The sequence below is a fragment of the Amphiprion ocellaris genome, chromosome 22 (assembly GCF_022539595.1).
Source record: "Amphiprion ocellaris isolate individual 3 ecotype Okinawa chromosome 22, ASM2253959v1, whole genome shotgun sequence".
Classification (NCBI taxonomy): domain Eukaryota; kingdom Metazoa; phylum Chordata; class Actinopteri; family Pomacentridae; genus Amphiprion; species Amphiprion ocellaris.
In genome coordinates, this window is record NC_072787.1 from 361109 (window position 1) to 381131 (window position 20023).

Consider the following 20023-nt stretch of genomic DNA (forward strand, 5'->3'; position numbering starts at 1 on the left):
AAAACGATTATTTGTTTTTTCTCATTTTATTTTGAAATGGAAAAACGAATGAGCGAACCATACACGGATTCAGACTCCAAGGCTTTGTGACTTATTTAATATAACGTAGTCAACAGGTTTACTACAATATCTTTATAAGTAACTTTTAATTTCAATTTTACTCAATTGTATATATAATATTTAGAAGAATCTTTCTCTAAAAATGCCATGTGTTTGGTTACAGGCAGCCATGTTGATTTTAGGCCTGAAAACAGCAAAAATGTCAACGGGACTAAAACTGGACACACTACACTAACTTAGTGATTGTATTACTTACATATGGAGCTACGGAGGTTTTCAAATAACAGCCATAACTTTTAACAGTTTTCAAATGTTTATTTACAGTACAGGACATTCATGTACAAATCTGTTCCCATAGTAACAGCTTATCATCTCAGGGACTAAAATCTACAGCAGGAACCACTGAGTTTGTATCGTCGTTTGCATGTACAAGTTGAAATGATCCGCCAGTGACTGCTTCAGACTGAAGGGGAAAATGTGACAAGGCTCTTTAAACAGTACTGCTCAATACAAATCTTAGTACACAGAATAAAAAACAAAAACTCCAAAATATTATCTCATAGATATCTGCAAACACAGAAACGCCTGAAGTAATAATAATAATAATAATAAACAGCAAGAGCTAAAATCATGGCACCAAATACAAAATAAAGGAAAGAACCAAACAGGGTTGACTCAGAAGTGGGTTCTGTTCAGAGTAAAGCAGCACAGACGAGGACGTGACACAAGTTAACAGCCATTTGGTTCAAAAATCACAAAATAAGTTTTGCTCACTGTTTTTAATAAGTGCGACAAACAACTGCAAACCATCCGTCCAGTCATCAGGACACATGCAGAGATTCAGTGACTGGAGCTGAATATGAGCTGCATGTACACGCCTCATACACAGTAGAGAGGCTCTCAGCATTATACGACTGATACAGTAGGATATCTGGACGCTGTCTTCTCGTAGAGGCAGGAGGAACTGTTAGCAGTTCGCTCATCTGGTTCTCGTCTGGTTTCCAAGAATGCTAGTTTTCTATCAGAAGTCAGGGCACTCAGGAGGACTGACTGCTGCTTCTGTGAGCTCACCGTCATCACTATCTGATACTTAAGCAGCTCAGAATTCTCACTTCTGATTGACGAGCAAGGAGCCGTTCTTTTTTTTTTTTTTTTAAGGAAAAATGAATATCTAGTGATAGATTCTTCTGTTGAGGTTTGTGGAGGATTGTGGACAGCTGGATCCAGTGCTGCCCCTCATGTCAGCCACCGTGTTTACATGCACATTAGGATTACAGTTTGTAGTTCTATCCTGGGTTTGTAGTCCTATCCAGGGTTTGATAGTTCTATCCTGGGTTTGATAGTTCTATCATGGGTTTGATGGTTCTATCGTGGGTTTGACAGTTCTATCCTGGGATTGATAGTCCTGGGTTTGTAGTCCTATCCTGGGTTTGTAGTCCTATCCTGGGTTTGATAGTCCTATCCTGGGTTTGTAGTCCTATCCTGGGTTTGTAGTCCTATCCTGGGTTTGATAGTCCTGTCCTGGGTTTGTAGTCCTATCCTGGGTTTGTTGTCCTATCCTGGGTTTGATAGTCCTATCCTGGGTTTGTAGTCCTATCCTGGGTTTGTAGTTCTGTCCTGGGTTTGATAGTTCTATCCTGGGTTTGATAGTCCTACCCTGGGATTGACAGCCCTATCCTGGGTTTGATAGTCCTATCTTGGGTTTGTAGTCCTATCCTGGGTTTGTAGTCCTATCCTGGGTTTGATAGTCCTATCCTGGGTTTGATAGTCCTATCCTGGGTTTGTAGTCCTATCCTGGGTTTGATAGTCCTATCCTGGGTTTGATAGTCCTATCCTGGGTTTGTAGTTCTACCCTGGGTTTGATAGTCCTATCCTGGGTTTGATAGTCCTACCCTGGGTTTGTAGTTCTATCCTGGGTTTGATAGTTCTATCCTGGGTTTGACAGTTCTATCCTGGGTTTGATGGTATTTGGGTTATGAGGTTGAAATGAGAAACTTGGTTATGTATGTTACTTTCTGGATGATTCTAACAGCGATCACGTTGTTGACGATCTGTTAGCAGCTGAGTTCTGATTCATCACCATCTCAGCCACTCTAGAAGGTTCAGGAGCCCAGATCAAGTGTTTAAATGCCACTAAATCCTGGTTTCTAGCAGTGTTTGTCAAAACCAGGTCAAGGACTTCAGGTCTCTGAAGCCAGGATGAGATATTTCCACACAGAAAACATGACCAGGAACCAGTGAAAGTAACTCATGCTTGCAGTGCTGCAACCAAAAGGATGGTCAGTAAAACCACTGACGGGGTCAACAATTACTCTCTGTAGTCTGATTAGTTTAATTCATTACAGTTTTATATATACAAAACCTTTATTAGACCTAAACTTTATGTGTAGAAAATCATCTCAAGTCCAGTCACTGAGTCAAGTGAGAGAAAAACTAAACACGTACACCTGAAAGCCACAAAACGTTTCCACCTGTGAGTCTGGTGTTACATTCAAGATCCCAAACCGGCTTTATTATTTCTGTCAGAATGTGTCCACTGGTTGCCAGACCGCTGTCAACTCACAACTGAACTTTGTTGCCTATTTCAACAATACTGTGTAACTTCAGACCTGAACTGGGAGTGGCTTTAAAGTGTTGGTACCGTGAGACGTAAAGGAGCTAAAAAGCTAGAAGCTAGTGTTATTATTTTTAACCTTGTCAGGATTTTTAGCCCAGCCTTGTGACTCAATCCCTCCTGTTATAGCACAGCAATGCAAGTAGCAGGAAATCTGACATTTTATCATATTTAAGTGACCGCATTTTAGCAAACAACAGTTTATAGATTTAATTTACATATTGCATTTTTGGTAAATAACCATATTATTCAGCAGATACTCGGCATGTGTGAGAATTTCTGAGGGTTTCCACTGAAACTGGACCGACACCTTGATCTTGTGACTGAGTTCTGTCCGGTTCACTGCTCCTCTGGGTTTCAATCCAAATATCCAAACTACACTGCATTGAAAGACCAACACACTTTTCAAGCATGTGACCCAGAAGTCCAGAGACGTTCAGAGTGCTGCTGCCAGTAGAGCTAGAAGCATGGCATAAATAATAATAATAATACTAACAGCAGTATTAAGAAGCAGTTTACTATTGACTGACCTGGTGCTCCAAGACCAAAAGGACCTTTCAGTGTCAAGCACTGTTTGAAGTATTTGTGACTTTATGTGTTGGATCTTGAAACTGCACAGAACTCAAAGTGTCCAAATGTGATTTTTTTTTAGATGATGTCTCCCTGTTTGATCACTGACAGCTGGTCTAAAATGGTTGTAGAAAGATGACCTCAGTCCAAACTGCAGCTTGTGGAGCTAACTGGTGTCTACACTTATCCAGGTATTCAGGGTGGAAATAAAAAAGTACAACAGCAGCCTTAATGAGATGCAGCATACGGCAGCTACTGGAGCTGTTTTAGGAGGCTGGGGATCGAGGTTAGCTTTGATGCATTCTGGGAGAAGTTTGTGAGTAGCGTCATTATTAATGCACTTAAAATCCAACAAGTTAAATTGTACAGCAGCATCTGATTATACACTTACAGTATAGATGAAGGGAGTTTGTATAATCAGAGGGCTTATTTTTGTTACCATGACAACACTAACTTCTCCTCCCCTGTCAGAGGCTGGTGGTGTGTGTGTTGGGTCAGTAGATGAACTCTCCAGGGACCTCCTGCAGGGCGCTGAAGGGCTCTTCGAACTTGAAGCGTTTGGAGATGGCCTTCTGCTCAGCAGCCAGAGCTTCTTTCTCTGAGGTGGAGCTGGACGACTGGCGGCACTGACCCAGTGTGTAAGCTGCCATAACGATCAGCTCTTCTGTCACCGGGCCTTCCTCCACATCTTCCTCCTCCTCCTCAGCTGTGCTGGTGCTACTGGGAGGTTCAGGGCTGGAGGTGGAGCTGCTGCTGGTGCTGGATGGGTCCTGGTCCTCTCCTGAGAGGATCTCTTCCACTGTCTGGGTTTCCTGCAGCTCTGAGGACTGAAGCCAGGGGTGTTGGAGACACTGCTCTGCTGTGGCCCGGTCCCTGAATGCAAACACACACAGAACCAGTTGGACACCTTCCAGCCTGCAGCATGTCAGCCATTTATCGTTAACTGATAACATCTAGTGTGGTACTGAACAATACAGTCGTTCAGTGGTGCAGGTACTAAGATGTTGACATGAGTAGATGCAAACAATAAAGAACAAAAGAAAAAAGAAAAAAGATGAGAGGAGGTGACGATGATGAGGTGTGGACTGACTGTGGCTGTTTCCGGAGCAGCGTCTGGATGAAGGACAGGGCGGCCTGGTCCAGCTGCTGCAGCTCGTCCTCGGTGTAGCTCACATTGAGCTGGGAAATGTTGAGAAATGTCTCCTGTTTGTCCTCGCCCAGGAAGGGAGAGATCCCCGTCAGCATCACATAGGCCAACACACCAATACTCCTAAACACAGGACACAGAGTGGATGGGCTTAGATCAGGCTCATAACATAACATAACATAACATAACATAACACAACACAACACAACACAACACAACACAACACAACACAACACAACACAACACAACATAACATAACAACATAACATAAAAAACACTACCTCTTCGAGTCTCAGGTCATTTCTAAACATTTTTTGCTCCTGAAACAGCACAACCATGAACAGAAAGAAAGAGAACTCAAAAATGTCTTTGAGCAGTGTGACACACTTATAATGTCATAAATTCTAAAAAAGAAAATATAATACTTACATTTCTTTAATTATTTTTTTAAAACTGAAAAAACCTGCAACATGTATATTGCTTTTCCAACTGTCCACAAGTACAACCAATACGGGGACTCTCTATATCATAGAAAGGGTTCACTTAGAAATGTCTTTATTGTTGAAAGAAAAGCAGCTTTTTTTCAATGAAGATAACATTAAATGAACGATAAATCCAGTGTAGACATTGTTAATGTGGTAAATGACTATTGTAGCTGGAAACAGCTGATTTTTAATGGAATATCTCCATAGGGGTACAAAGGAACATTTCCAGCAACCATCACTCCTGTGTTCTAATGCTACATTGTGTTAGCTAATGGTGTTGAAAGGCTCATTGATGATTAGAAATCCCTTGTGCAGTTATGTTAGCACATGGAGAAAAGTAGGAGTTTTCATGGAAAACATGAAATTGTCTGGGTGACCCCAAACTTTTGAAGGACAGTGTATATACTTTACTACTTCCATTTTTAATATCTTTCCATACCTGTCTTCTGCCTGCTCTGTGTAAACAGCATGTAGTTCTGTCAAAAAATCTGCTGACTCTCTCATGGCTTTAGAGTTACACTGAGAAGTGCCGAATCTTTGTTGTTGTTTTTTTTTTTCTTACGTTACAGATGAGTAGTTCAAGGACCATCAGAAGCTGAAAAGTTAACAATTCTCTCTGAACATCCCGCTCAAACTTGCTGGTGGATTTGGGGTTTTGAGGGTGAAATAAAACTATATGTATAAAAACTGGATTTCTGCAGCGCTCATACACACACATTAAATCTAAACCTTTTATAAGACATGTTTAATTTCCACATAGAATGCATTTTAATACATTTTTCACAGAGAATGACAGAAATTCAGCAGGGATAGTCAGGTCATTAATTAATGAACATGACCAGGTAAGCTGCACAGAACTGATATATCGGGTGGATGGATAAAGAACCAAAAAATAAACCGATACTAATGTCATTAAAAAATGTACCATTCATTTGTGTGTGTTTAATCATAATTCTGTTCTATAGTGTGATATGTGATGGTGGACCACTACAGATCTGACTGTATTTATCCATATACACACAAACTAACAGGAAACAATCATGTTAAAGTTTGAAGGCAGGCAGTAATAAATGTTCAAAGATTTTTTTTTAAATTCCAAACGTCTTTAAGAGATGAAAAGTGATTGAAATTAGTGTAGTTTGTGTCTACTACCAGTAGGGGGACCAGAGTTGAAGAGTACAAGTTTCAGAACTCTCCATAAATTCAGTGAGATGTCTGGTTAAAGTATGACTGTAGCTGTTTGAGGCAGTTTTACCAGGAAATAAAGTAAAAATGGAATACTGCCAACTCTTCAAGGGAACTCTGACTCTAAGAGGACGAAGATGGTCCAGTGGGATTCTAAGGCATTCTTAAATAAATCATCACTTGGATGAGCAGCTTTTTCTATTGAAGGGATCAACAAGTGGAACTGAACTGAAACTCAAACAAGCTTAAAGGGTGTGGACATGAAGGATTTGGTGCTTGCATCATCAGTTCTATACAAATGTAGGGAAATGTGAGCAAATAAAGCATGAACACAGTAAAGCCACACTACTATAAAAACAGAGGCCCGTTGATGACATTCCTGATAAAGTTTATCTCCAGACTACAAAAAGAGCATCACTACTGGCTGCTGTTTTCTTACCACATATCTGTCGCTGTGCTTATGGGCTCATAATTCAGAATCTCAGGAGCTGAAAATGTGACAAGAAACACACGGGTTATCATTCAGAATCGAATTGTTGCTAAAATTATTGCAAGGTGGTAGAAGCAAGGATGAGCACTGACTCACCAACGTACTCTGGGGTTCCCATAATCTCTCTGAGTTCCTGATGGCTGCTGATCATCCGGGACAGACCGAAGTCCACAATCTTAATGTCACCCAAGGGACAGCTGCTGGTCAGGAGGATGTTCTGAGGCTGACAGGAGACCACATGTTAGTTTTGAAGAAGATGATAATGAGGCTCAAGCAGAGATGTCTGCTAAAAGTGAAGGCCTGAGAGCATCACTAATGTCTAATCCCCTTTGAACCCCTGAACCTCTCCCCCTGTGGGATATACAGTCTCCAAAAGGACTGCATCTCCCACACAGTTCTCGCTATATGGATGTGAAGCTGTGACTTGGTACACACTGTTGAAGATCAGAGCATGAAGAACAAAAATGCATAACTGTTGAAATACTGGCAGACTGAACTGTAGGTTTATAGTCTGTATTCATGTCCTCATGCCAATGTTTTTATATTTTTATTTCTTATTTTTAGAACTTAGGACAGTGCAGTTACATCTGTCAACAATACCAGACTAAAATAACCGTCTACCTTTTCTGTCTCAGCAGGGGACGTGAAAAATTTGAAAATGGATTTATACAAGATTTGTCATCCAACCAGTGTCTTCTGGCATTGAACAACTGCTTTGTCTAGAAAAAATGCTGAAAACTATGGCTAATACTTCAAATAATGTGCCCTTTATTTTTGATTTTTATAAGAACAGATAACCTCAATTAAAAATGCTTTAGTCCAATGCCATAAACACGTATTCTTAAACTGGAGGTCCAATAATTCAGCATTTCTCAATTATTGTTATTTTGTTTAACCAATTCCCAATAAAATAAATTCATTTTATAATGCACTATTTGTCACCTGTGTGGTCTTTCTTCACTGTTTTATCTTGAAAGTTGCTGTTTCTGTTACGTCAAGTTAATTATTGGATTTAGCAGAGTGCATTGTCCAATCAGGTGAGGAAATGATTCAGATAAAGGCAAGTGAATCATGTGTTGCCTTACCACTCTCAATAAAAACGGATGACCACTGGCTTTTCCTGCTTTTACCACGTCGGACAAAACCTATGTTAAAACCATCTAGAATTTTTAAGTCATAGTGATGTTTTCCCAAAGTAAGTTTTATCTTTGGAGCTCATTATGAAATAGGAGTGGAAATGAATGGATTATACCACAAATGCTAAATACATGCAGCATCAGAGAATGATGTATTCGTGTGTCCACTGACCTTCAGGTCGAGGTGGACCACGTTGTTCTGGTGGAGGAAGGTCACTCCCTCTAGGATCTGCCTCATGAGCCTCTTCACGTCCTCCTCGCTGAAGGCCTCCTCCTCCCGGTCCGACACACACTGATTGAAGATCTCTCCTCCAGCCGCGCTACAAGCAAATACACACAACACACATCAGGTGAAAACATGTTCAACTGCCCCTTTTCTTCCATTCAAAAAGCATCAGAGATCTATTATTTTTTCTGCTTAATCTGCACAAAGTCAGGACCGCAGCAGCCGGGACAACAGTCTCACACTCTCAGAGACAAACACATGCATCTGTAATTCAGAGTTTGTGTTTGGACTGTGGGAGGAAACTGGAGTAGCCACAGGAAGCCCAAACTACAGTCTGCACTCCCTGTTTCATCCACAATCTCACCAAAATGAGCATGAAACTTGTCCTGTGTCAGGCTTTTTATGGTGAATCCCACAAGACTCAGTAGAAATAAAGTGCTCTCTAACCCCAGTGTGTGAATGTGTGTGTTCTGACTTGCTGGAGATGGTGGCAGAAATAGCAAGGCACCTCCAAATATAGCAAACTAATTATGAGCTCCACTTGAATGAGGCCATTTGTGCTGTTGACTGATCACTTTCTTTCCACCTCCAAGTGTGAAAACAGGATTTTGATCAGAAAACAAACTTTCTAAACTAATCAAAAATACTAAACCACTGCCCTCCTTCAGCTACCTTTAATTTCCTCTGATGTGAGATAAACTCTGATGGATAAACTCAAGAAGTGGATAGAGAGGGCAGTCAGAAATAGGTAAATCGTCCCCTCAGGGTGCTGGTGAATTAGGCTTTATCTCTGAGGAAGGTGGAGACGGAGAGGAAGAGGAGGAGGAGGAGGAGGGTGAGTGACTGCCTTTGGTTTTTCAAGGTGAGAAGGCCTTTAACGTGACTGGAAAGAATAAAAAACACTAGCAAAAACAGTTGGGAGGTTAGAACTGAACTTGTTAAAGTCAAACAGGTCCTCACAAGACACAGCAGTGCAGTCTGGCAATAACCTGAGCTACACACAGGTCCTGATCCCGGAAACGCATAGAAGATCAAGTCAAAGTCTACTGAAGAAAAAGTCATGAAAAAGTGTCATAAAAAATGTAATCCCTCGACTTGTCACTGAAGGCGCTTTTCCACTAGCACCTACTCGGCTCGACTCTACTCGGTTTAGGTCGTTTTCCATTTCAACTGAGTACCACCTCATTGTGGGTGGAGTCACAAAACACTCACCATCCTAGAACATGGTCTCCAATAATGCAGCGGTGGAGTTGAGGCCACTCTCCCTCCTGTTGCTCGTCAGTCAGTGCTCGTAAATGGCGTCCATTTGGCTAAACCACTTCCAACACCTCTGGTTTGACCCACTCCGGCCGTTGCGGTTCTTGATGGTCACTTCTGAGCTTTTTCAGCTTCTCCCAACACTGCTTCATTGTCCTGCTGTATCCATGGATGGCCATCTGCTCAGAGACCTCCTGATAAACTTTCTCATTGAGAGTTGCACCATCCAGCTCTCTCTGTATTCTTTGGTCCGACACCAAAGACAGAAAAGTCTGGACCTCATCATTCGCCCACGGTACAGGTCTCATGTGTCGTCACTTCCTGTCCAATCAGTGGCCTGCACTCTGTAGACGTCACATTATCGGCTTGATTCAGCTCACTTGGAGCCCCGGCCCAGTAGGTACTAAAATAGTAGCCGGTACCAGGTACTAGCCCTAATGGAAAACCTCACAAACCGAGTAGAGTCGAGTACGTGCTGGTGGAAGAGTGCCATTTGACTCCATACCTAGTCTCTGAGTCTCTAAGGCTTTTCTGCCTTGCACTAACGTTCTTATGACATTTATAGTTAATGCTTACAACTATACTTACAACTGGCATCGACCTGCCTCTGCTGCATCTACTTACTAAATACTGCCTCAGATCCTTACGATTTGTTTCAGTAATTATCATGCTATTTCTGATCTGCCTGCTATCTCTAAAGATTTAGAGAAGGTTGCTCTAGTTCCAGATGTATCTTACATGCAATGATCTGTTTGAACCTTCTAAATCCTCTTTGCATCCCAAACACCACTGAAACTGCACTGGTTAATATCATAGTGATGGGAAGCAGATAGGGCAGCTAAAGAGCTTTTGGTCAGAAAAAGTTTGGACACACCTTCTCAGTCAGTAGTTTTTATTGAATTATTTTATACACTGTAGATTAATACTGAAACAGACCCCAGGGATCATGGATGGAGAGGTGTGTAGACCCATAGAATGAAGTGAGCAAACTTTGTAAAATAAAGCTAACTTCAGGTCACCTTGATGTTATCAGTTAGTTATGTCAACTGTTAAAACTGAAACTAGAACAAGTCACAAATCAGAAAACATGGAGGACACTGGGGTTGCAGAGGTACCTACAGAAACTAAACTCAGAAAGGCCACAGTCAGATCTGAGGCTTGTAACTTAGATAAGAATCATTTACACTTGTTTTATGAAACAATTTCCTGAAATTGCTTTGAAATTCCTCAGAAAATGATTTTGTTTGTAGTGCGCATAGACCTAGTAATCATTTTAATAAAACATCAGTGTATGAATAAAGTGAGTGCCAGAAAAACAAAACAAAACAAAAAAATTGTGAGTTAGAGGAGAGGAGAATTATGATTAATAATTAGGTCAGCTACAGGAATGTGTGTGTGAGGTGCCTGACTAATCTGTGTCACAATTACAACACGCACTAAGATGGCTGCTTTGTGCACGTGCATTAACAGTTGGAATGAAGGATCATTTCTCAGAGGATCAGACACATACTAATTCAGTCGGACACCAAAAACAACAGTTATATAGTAAACACCTAATCTACCCACTCTGATTGGCTGAGCCTGAGTCATTTGGGCTCTTAATTAAAACTTTTTACACAAGTTTTTACACAGCTGTATGTAAGGAGATGAAAGAGAGATACATCCAAAACACTTCTGTAAGTGCTGGATAACAAAACAAACTCAGCTTATTTCAGCAGGGTGTCATAACCTCGTCAGGGACGACTGTCTTGTGTTACATTTCCTCCATTGCTCCATCTTCACAAAATGTCTACTGGACTTAGCCAGCTGCCTTAACCCTCACTGAAAAATCCAGAATCTATAAAAACGCAAAGATTTTCCATCTCAAAGGTTCATTTGGAAAAACAACACTGGATGTCCATCTAAATGTTTGAGTAATGCAGGTTTCAAGTTTTCACCTCACACAGTATAAACTGCCTTTTGGACCAAACCAGTTGGGATACACGTGTTCAAGCCTTCAACTCAGATTTTAGGTGAGCTCAGAGAAACGCTGCACAGTGAAGGGACTGAGCTGAGTTTTTACAGACTTTATACAGCATTGCGGCCTGTTTAGGATTGCTCTTTTGCAAATATTATACAGTATTATATTGACTGACAAAGCTTATACTGTTGTGACTCCAGAGAGATATTTGTGACTGATGGTGCTCTATTATCATTAACATTTATATAATTTAACTTTGGCTTGAAAACCTATACCTTCCAGAATAATAGTTACCAACTCCTTATGACCAAATGTGGTCCTGAAGACTTCTATTGTAACAGGAGCCACCCAAAGGTGATGTTGAGTGCTTTGGCAGGTGTTTATATGTCTGTCTATTTCACATTCTGTCTGTGGAAAGATTCTGTGAACATGACAGTATCACAAACATGCAAGATACATACACAACACTTTACAGGTGTGAAGTTGAGATCAATATGTTGGTCGAATTCGAAGATTTTGAAGGTTTGAATGTCAGCATGTTAACAGGCATTGTGGTGAGTGTTATAACATCACTGTATGGTTTCTAGTTTCTATTTTGTTGTGATTTTGTATTTAGTTTTATGTCTTACAGTCTATTTACATGTGTACAAACACGTGCATAATGCAAGTGATGTCTGTGATTTGACATGTTATAGAAATGTACATAACTTACTGTTATACTGTTATAGAAATGTCCCCTGGATTGCAATCTATTGCACTCAAAGAGCGCTCATTATGAAGTAATGACAGCACTTTTTTAGTTGCTGTCCTACAAAATTTGAAGGTGAGGGTTAGAGTCAAACACTAGGTACAGGCTAGAGAAAGATTATTGACTTTGTAAAATCTTTGGTAAAAGTTTTTCAACATTTAGGTACATCATGAACTTGCCTTAAACCTAAATGTAACCAAACAAGGTATATGTGATAAACAATGGTCTGCATGGTACAATAACCTCACAATTATTGAGATCAAAAAAATGTGGTCTGGTATTATAATTAAATTCAAAATGCATCTTTCTGTAGTGGTGGTACTGGCACATAATCTCTAATAATGGACAGATAGGGCTGACCTGTAATGCTTGATGAGCTTCCTCAGTAACAAGATGCCATTCTACCCAAACACATATAAACTAAACAACAAACAAACCTTCAAACTTCAAAAACAAAAACAATCTGAATGAGTGGCCGAGAAGCCTGACTAAATGGGTCATCCACACTACTAAAAAAAACAAACAAAACACTAACAAAAAAAAAATAAAAATACAGAACAATAGCTTGGTTGATTGGCCAGCTGCCTGTGTACTGCCCCTGAAACTGACAGTGGCTTTGAAGCCCAGTGGGAGGTCAGGTTCACACAGGCCAGAGGGCAGCCAAAGTTTGATTGGTGAGTTGCTAATGTAATTAATAAAATCAGTGTCAGAGCAATCCTGTGGGAATGGATCAATTCAGCTTTGATCAGCCACCCGCTACATGCAGCAGCTGACCTAAATAATAGGGTTCATGTCTGACCTACTTCAGTCATACCCTAAACACAAACACTTAGTAAAACAATGGACTGAACAGGGAGGGCCTGCTCTCGTCATCTGAAGGACGCTTCAACTGCAAGACATGAAAATACAGAAGATTCCTTTATGAGGATGTCTAACCAAGAGTTACAATAATGAGTGGAGTAATGGGACTCCAAGTGAACCACATCAGTGGAGGAGCATCTCCACAGAGAAAAATGTGCGTGACAGAGAGAGAAGAGAAAACTAAAGTCAGGTAAAGGTCAACAGAATGCCTCAGAGCGGCCCTCCAGCCTGCACTCGTACAGTATTCATGTCCAACAAACTGGACTTTCCCACAGCCTAATGGCTCCATTTAGAGCGGGAAAATAACATCGCAGAGTTTGTTAATGAACCCGCATTTGTCCACATGCCTGAAACCTGACATCAGCAATTCATTCAATTTAGAGCCAAATTAACCCTCTGTGGGATCCCAGGGCAAAAGCGAGCTGTGGGATCCCATTAAGCCGACCCCACACATGGTCCTTGAAACCCATTTTGCCCAAAGCCTCTGGGTCTGCCCAGTGCTTTGATATTGGAGTGGAGGTCCTTGTTAAAAACACTAATGTATTTATGAATATGCACCATGTGAGTTACATATCAAGCCTTTTTGTGGTTAAGTGACTATTTGGGGTACTTGATGAAATCTAATAAAAAACACTCAAACTCATCTCTGTGTATTAAAGTAAAGAAATGCACCATTTCCTTCTTTGACAAAAGTTTAATGGAAACTTATGAAAAGCTCTTCTGTCTTTTGGAGGAAGTGTGTCACACAGGGCAGCAACATTATTGGTTTTGGTATCATCATGGGAGTTGTTGACAGACATACAAATATAGAACACCAGTGATACTCTGTGAGTGAGCTTGAGCTGACCAGGGATCCCTTTCACGAAGCAAGTTCAACAAATTCTGAGTGTAATCCTGAACTCTGAGTTGATCTACTCTGAGATAGGAAACTCTGAGTTTCCAGCTCCAGAACAGTTGATTTAAGTTGGTTTAATCAACTCAGAGTAGTTTCACCTGGAGTTAAGCGCGTGCACCACAACTATAAACGGCCAGGATCAATGGAGCCACAATTCTACAGGTCACCATAGCAACAGGGAAGAGGAGGGCTGTGTTTTTCACCCCACTTGAATTGGAAATCTTAATGCACTAATATGGTGAGTTTGAACACATTTTTAGAAAGAAGTGCAGCTGCAAAAGAGAGGGAGACGGCGTGGGAGAACACTGCTGCCTGGGTCAATGCGTTAGTTTAAATGTAGTCCTTTGCAATCACAATAATATTACAGGAAAACTGTTTGAATAGTAGCCTATTAAGTTATTTCATTTAGGTGCAATCCTGCAGGGGAGAATCGCATGTGGCAGCAGCTTAAGATAAAACATAAAAACATTGTTCAAACAGGTCAGACCTCGGCATAATCTCATGGAGGTACCTCATTCTGATCATGTTTTACATTGTAAAGTAGCCTAAATATTAAGTGGCTGTTTGACTGATTTAAACTAACACAGACTTCTACTCAGCCAACAGAAAGAAAGCAGATGCCTGTAAAACAGGTGGTGGCCCAGCTCCGCCACCTCTAATCACACTGGGAAATCCTAAAAGAAATGAAAATTACTAATCCCAGTCTGAGGTTGCAGCACAATGTCATTAACAGAATATGATTTCAAAATTAATTTAACAGATCTCTACATCATTCACTTGCAATCTTGTGGAGCTCCTCCTTGATGGCTCTGACAGGTTTATGTCCAGGGAAAACCACAAAAATGAGTAAAAGCTGTTTCAGGGCCAGACACACTTTTCTGACCGTCCTACATACAGTTGTCTTACTGAAGTGTTCTGCATCTCTGACATTATATAAAAAAACTTCCATTTGCAAAGAACTGCAGCGCAACACACAATATCTGCTGGGATGTGAGAGCATGACTGTGGTTGGTAATGTTGTAAATGTAAGGACAGATTAGGTTGTATGTAGATTATGGACTGTGACGTGAAACGATACCACTCAAAAAGATAGTTGTCCAGAAATGTGAGAACATCTATGCGCGGTCTGATAACAATCTCCTGACGAATATTTAATTCTCTGCGCCGTAATGCTGCTCCTTCATCCACTGGATCGTTAATAAAAGGACATGACATTTACAGACGGCAGAACTAGGCTTCACCAAAACTCACCAGCTGACTGAATGAATGAATGAGGAAATCAAATAGCGTGTGACTGAAAGAGGGCGGAGACAGAGAGAAACTCGAGGTTTACTGAGAAAAACCTGGTCCTGAACAGGTTAGATTCATAGAGTCTGTTACTATGGTAACTGACCGAGAGCTTCAGTTACCCCTCTCTGTGAAACAGGCCAGAGTAACCCATCTTTCTCTGGTTTGAGTTACCTCCCTTTTTGAAATGGAAAACTCAGTTTCCCTCATTTCAGGGTTAACAGACTCAGTTTTCACTACACCTGCTTTGTGAAACGGACCCCAGGAGTCAACAGATAGCTTCAGTACCAGAAATTTTAGTTACAAACACATTATTGGACTAATCTGTACTGTCAAGTCATTCATTTGCAGTTTTTTTTCTCTCTCACTGTGACTCTCTGTCTGGGCGAGTGGCCATGCTTTGGCCCGTCACGTGCACTCGTGCGGCTCAACTGACATAATGAACTCAGAGCTGGAGCTCAGCCAGCAGTGAGGCCATGGAGCTTTCTATCGCTCATTCATTCTCTCTTGGTGCCTTCCACTTTACCTACCATTCTCTCCATCACATTTAAACTACTGTCCTCTATGTCTCTCTCCTGTTTATCTCTCCCACTCTTTCTTTCTTCCTTTCTTTGCTTCTTCATTATGGCATAAACAGTTTTCTATGACCTTCATTCATAGAATATTTCCCCCCTCCTCCCTCCATCTATCCTTCAATCCTCCATCACCGTTTGCCCCACTGCCCGAAATATCTGTCAGCTGATGGCCAAATAAAAGATGGGGGTGAAAGAAAAGGCAAGGCAGTGTTGTCAACATCTCTCCTGAAAGAATGCACTCATTCTGCTCTATTTCCCTCCCATATAAAGAAGCACACATGAAAAATAAAACGGGGGTGTGCAGTTAGATGGACTGAGTAGTGAAAAGAAGATTTCTGTCCTCTGGTGGTTATCAGCAGTGGATCAACATGATAGCAACAAATTAGCAACGATTCATTAATGCACTTAACAGAGCAGATAATGGATTACTAGTTTAATGCATAGTCAGATTTTAGTTGGTAGTTTAAATGTCCAGGCTACAAGAGTGTAGCTATTAATGAACTAAAATCTGACGCAAATTGCAGGAAAAGTTTATTTAGAGACTTAAAAATAGGAAAAAACTTGTAATGAGTCGAATCAATTAGGGTCAACCACAAATAACAACATTTTTACTGTGAGACAAATGAACTTTATGCTGTTAGCTCCACGTGTCTGAATAGAGGGATTATTTTGGCATTTTACATTCAGGCAAACCCATATTCCTAACATCACTTATGAATATGGCTTAATTACCTTTTTTAAATTTTAAAAGAATTAATATGGATTTGCAACACCCATCAAACTGTAGTGTCTTTTCTGTCAGCATGTTTTGGTGTATGTGTGTGTGTGTGTGTGTGTGTGTGTGTGTGTGTGTGTGTGTGTGTGTGTGTGTGTGGAACAGTATGCTTATTCAGGACAGCAGTTAATTCTGGGATTATCCCTCATATGAACAATGGCTGGGATTGGGATTATGGACTGAGGTGGGGGAGGACTGGGATGACTGGAGTCTTTAAGGGGGCAGTTATGGGATCTTCTTAACGGGACAGATTGCATTGTAAGGCATGCACTGCTGACAGCACATAATCCTACAAACTGTGTGACACTGGGAGCATCTCTGCACTCTTCAAGGTCCTTCCGTGACAGGACAGACTAAAATCAAGAGGCAGATTGTGATGATAAAACATTTCATTTTAACTTTAGAGTATAACTATCATTAAACAGGCACTCTACTGATTTTCCTTGTCAGTCATTTTAACATAGCTACCATGAATTTTGTTTGCTACATCTGTCTTACTAGAGGGATTATGTTGGCATTTTACATCCAGGCAAACCCATATTTCTGACGTCACTCCTGTTTCCACAGACAGTTTCAGGTTTCTGTGGGACTTTCAGGTTTGGATTAATCTGCTCAATCCATCAAACAATCCACTAAGTGTGCACAAAACTGATTTGATCATCTGCATCTTAAGTCAATTCTGCTTTGATTCTGGGACAATCAAAGATCCCGTCAATAAATTTAGGCTGAGCGTTCATTTACCTTTTTTTTTTTTGTGATCGGCAACAGCTTTTTTTCAATTGATCCTAATGAGGAGGGTATGCAGCAGTGACATGTGCCGAGGTCAAAAAGGAGAAATATCTAAAAGTCATGCCTGACACATGGTTATTAACCTGGTAGTTATTTTCTAGATCAATACAGAAAATTGTTGTGTGTAGAAAATGTTTGAAATCCACGACAAACGTCTATTACCATTTTCCAAAGCCAAATTAATGTCCTCAAATGTTGCTTGGTCTCGCCAGCACTTCCAAATACTTTTCGATTTACCATTATAAATGACAAAGAACAGCAGTACATCGTAGCAGTTGAGCAGATAGATTTAGTGAATGTTTAGGATTTCTGTCTTAAAGTGACTGAAAACCTTAACTGATTATCAGTGTACTGTATTTACAGATTAATGTGCTGTCAGTTGATGAGATAAGACTTTGAGACTCCATATTTATAACAGAAAGCCTGTTCACAAACTGGGATAATAATTTCATCAATTCAAGAGCATAAACAATAATATATCTTGGCCTCTGCTGCATCAGTTTTGCCCATTTTTTTTCTTAGTGATCAACGTTATGGATAAGCAATACTAAATCACTAGATTTAATCTTTTAATCCAGTCACACTTCTTCAGAATGTAAAAAGACACAAGACAAAAGATGTAGAGGATTAACTCTTCCTTCATTTCACTCAACACATAAATCCAGCTAGTCTACAAGGTCAATAATGTGAAAATCTCAATTCCCATATTTATTAAATTTTGCTCCTGTTCAGTTTTTCCTCATGTCTTCCACCCTCCCACTAAAGACACAAGGAAAGATGTGATATGAGTAGAAGGGACAAATCTTTCCCCCTAAAACTGGATCTGGCTTCAAATGAAAAACCAAGAAGATTTATTTTAAATTGCATGTTAATGAATGTGCTTTTCGGTATTTTTGTGTTCTTGCATTGTGCATGATAAGTTAATCCATAGGCTTTAAACAGTGCAGGTTTAGAACAAAGGTTAGGTGCTATATCTGGTCCAGATTTGGAATGAAGATGGGGTTGGAAATGCTCACAGGGTCTAAGAATCACACTAATTCCTGGGTAAGTTTTCTGTGGGTCAGATGAGGAAGAATCTGGGTTGGAGATGAAATCACAATGTGAGTGATAACCTCCTCAAACAGTATTCATTTTGACAGTTTGGTCAATATTTGTGTAATACTTCTGTCACTGAAATAGGAAACACACTTTGAAGATGCATTTTACATTAAATTTTTTGCACAAAGTTACTTTTTTAATATTGAATACAATCTTTTTAATTTTCCCTGTGATGACTTGATGTGGTTATAATAATATTACAGTAAATTCGGGGAATGGCCATGCTCTCCCTCTGTCTGTGAGGTGAAAACACTGGTAGCCTCCAATCATCAGCACTGTCAATGGTTGTCTCTGTAGAGGTCATGAATGACAGATGACAGCTGATCTAGAATGTGTCAATACCATCCAGTCTAGCAGTTCTCTCTCCACTGTTTGTGTGTGTGTGTGTGTGTGTGTGTGTGTGTGTGTGTGTGTGTGTGTGTGTGTGTGTGTGTGTGTGTGTGTGTGTGTGTGTGTGTGTGTACGCATGTGGAGGGGTTTTTGGTATTACTGTGGTGACGGATGCAGGCTAAATCCAATATGGCATTTGGATACAGGGTGAAAGACGGAGAGAACTTGATCAGCCGATCGTGCTGTGAACTGACACACAGCAACACACTATGGGAACCAGGTCAAACATGGGCCAGGCATGACCAGTGAGATGAGATCATCGACAACTGGTGCAGCTACTGTAGTCAACACTATACGGTGTCACGTGTGTGTTTGTGTGTGAAACCCACATACTGGGTCAAACTGAGCTGGGCTCCAGTGGGTCTATATTCATTGGTACTGCTGCATTGACAGACCAAACTGCGGCCATTCCATCAGCCCCCTTCACCCCTTAGCCTTAAGCCTGGGACACAGGACACACATATTCTATAACACAAACTGTGTGTGTATACATAAGAAAACATGTGAGGCACATTGTTGGAATAGCTAGTGTTTGCTGGAGCATTAAAGTATGGCCTCCAGCCTGTCGCCTGTCCCCTTTCACACTTTTCCTCTGGGAATATCTCAATGCTTACTCCCTGTGGGCTTTCAGTGTTTATTCATAGCCAGCCACCACTATTTACACACTGCCACTAATTTAGTCACGTGTGTGGCACAGCTAAGACTGGTCAAAATGAGCTGATAAATTTGATTTATTTCTTTTGTATAGCAATCAGATCTAGCAGATACTCAGAAACAAAATACACCAGTGGAGGCTGGAGTAGTTACTTACACTGTTACACATGCTCTAGTTTTCATTTAGGTTCAGTTTCTAATGACATGATGTTATTATTCTGCCACAAGCTGATCATTCAAAGTTACATATTGAATAAAAGATGTTGTGTTACAAAGACAGGTGGGAAGATACCGTCATAAACATTAATTTACATACACTTGTAAAGACAATGTATATCATGGCAGTCTTGACTTTCCAGTGACTCCAGCAACTGTTGATTTTCTATGATGGAATCATTGAAACACATGCACCTTTGTCACAAAAACTAAACTAAACAAAACAAACAAACAAACAACAATCATGCATTTTGGTTCTTTCATATATTTAGTATAGGTCTTCTGGAAATATGACAAAGTCTGCTGGTTTAAAAAAATACATACAGCATATAGACTTGTAATAATTCAAATTTGTTAATGGCATGAGCTTTACTTCTTGTGAGTATTTACAGCTGACTACAGCTGCTGACTTCTCTGTGCCAACTTAAATAGGGCCCTTTTGACACACTTATTACAGTCTGCCTCAAACAGTACAACAGGAAAGTATAAGGAGCTGAGTACAGATCTGCAGAAACAAATGACTCACTTAAATGAGTCAGTAAAGTCACTTGGAGCCATTTCAAAGATGCTTCAGACCTCAAAATCAGTTGTGCAAACATTGCATG

At 40.4% G+C, this 20023-nt stretch overlaps 1 protein-coding gene across 1 annotated transcript in view; it reads right to left on the reverse strand.

Moving 5' to 3' along the window:
* Positions 1–354: 354 nt before the first annotated feature.
* The window catches only part of stk17a (serine/threonine kinase 17a), a 41651-nt gene continuing 21982 nt past the window's right edge, over positions 355–20023 (reverse strand). The window contains exons 3-7 of the mRNA XM_023294018.3: positions 7860–8007; positions 6648–6774; positions 6501–6549; positions 4335–4514; positions 355–4117 (exon numbers count right to left, since the gene is read on the reverse strand). Coding sequence (XP_023149786.1) covers positions 3739–4117; positions 4335–4514; positions 6501–6549; positions 6648–6774; positions 7860–8007 — 883 coding nt within the window. The 3' untranslated portion in view covers positions 355–3738. The remainder of the gene's footprint in view (positions 4118–4334; positions 4515–6500; positions 6550–6647; positions 6775–7859; positions 8008–20023) is intronic.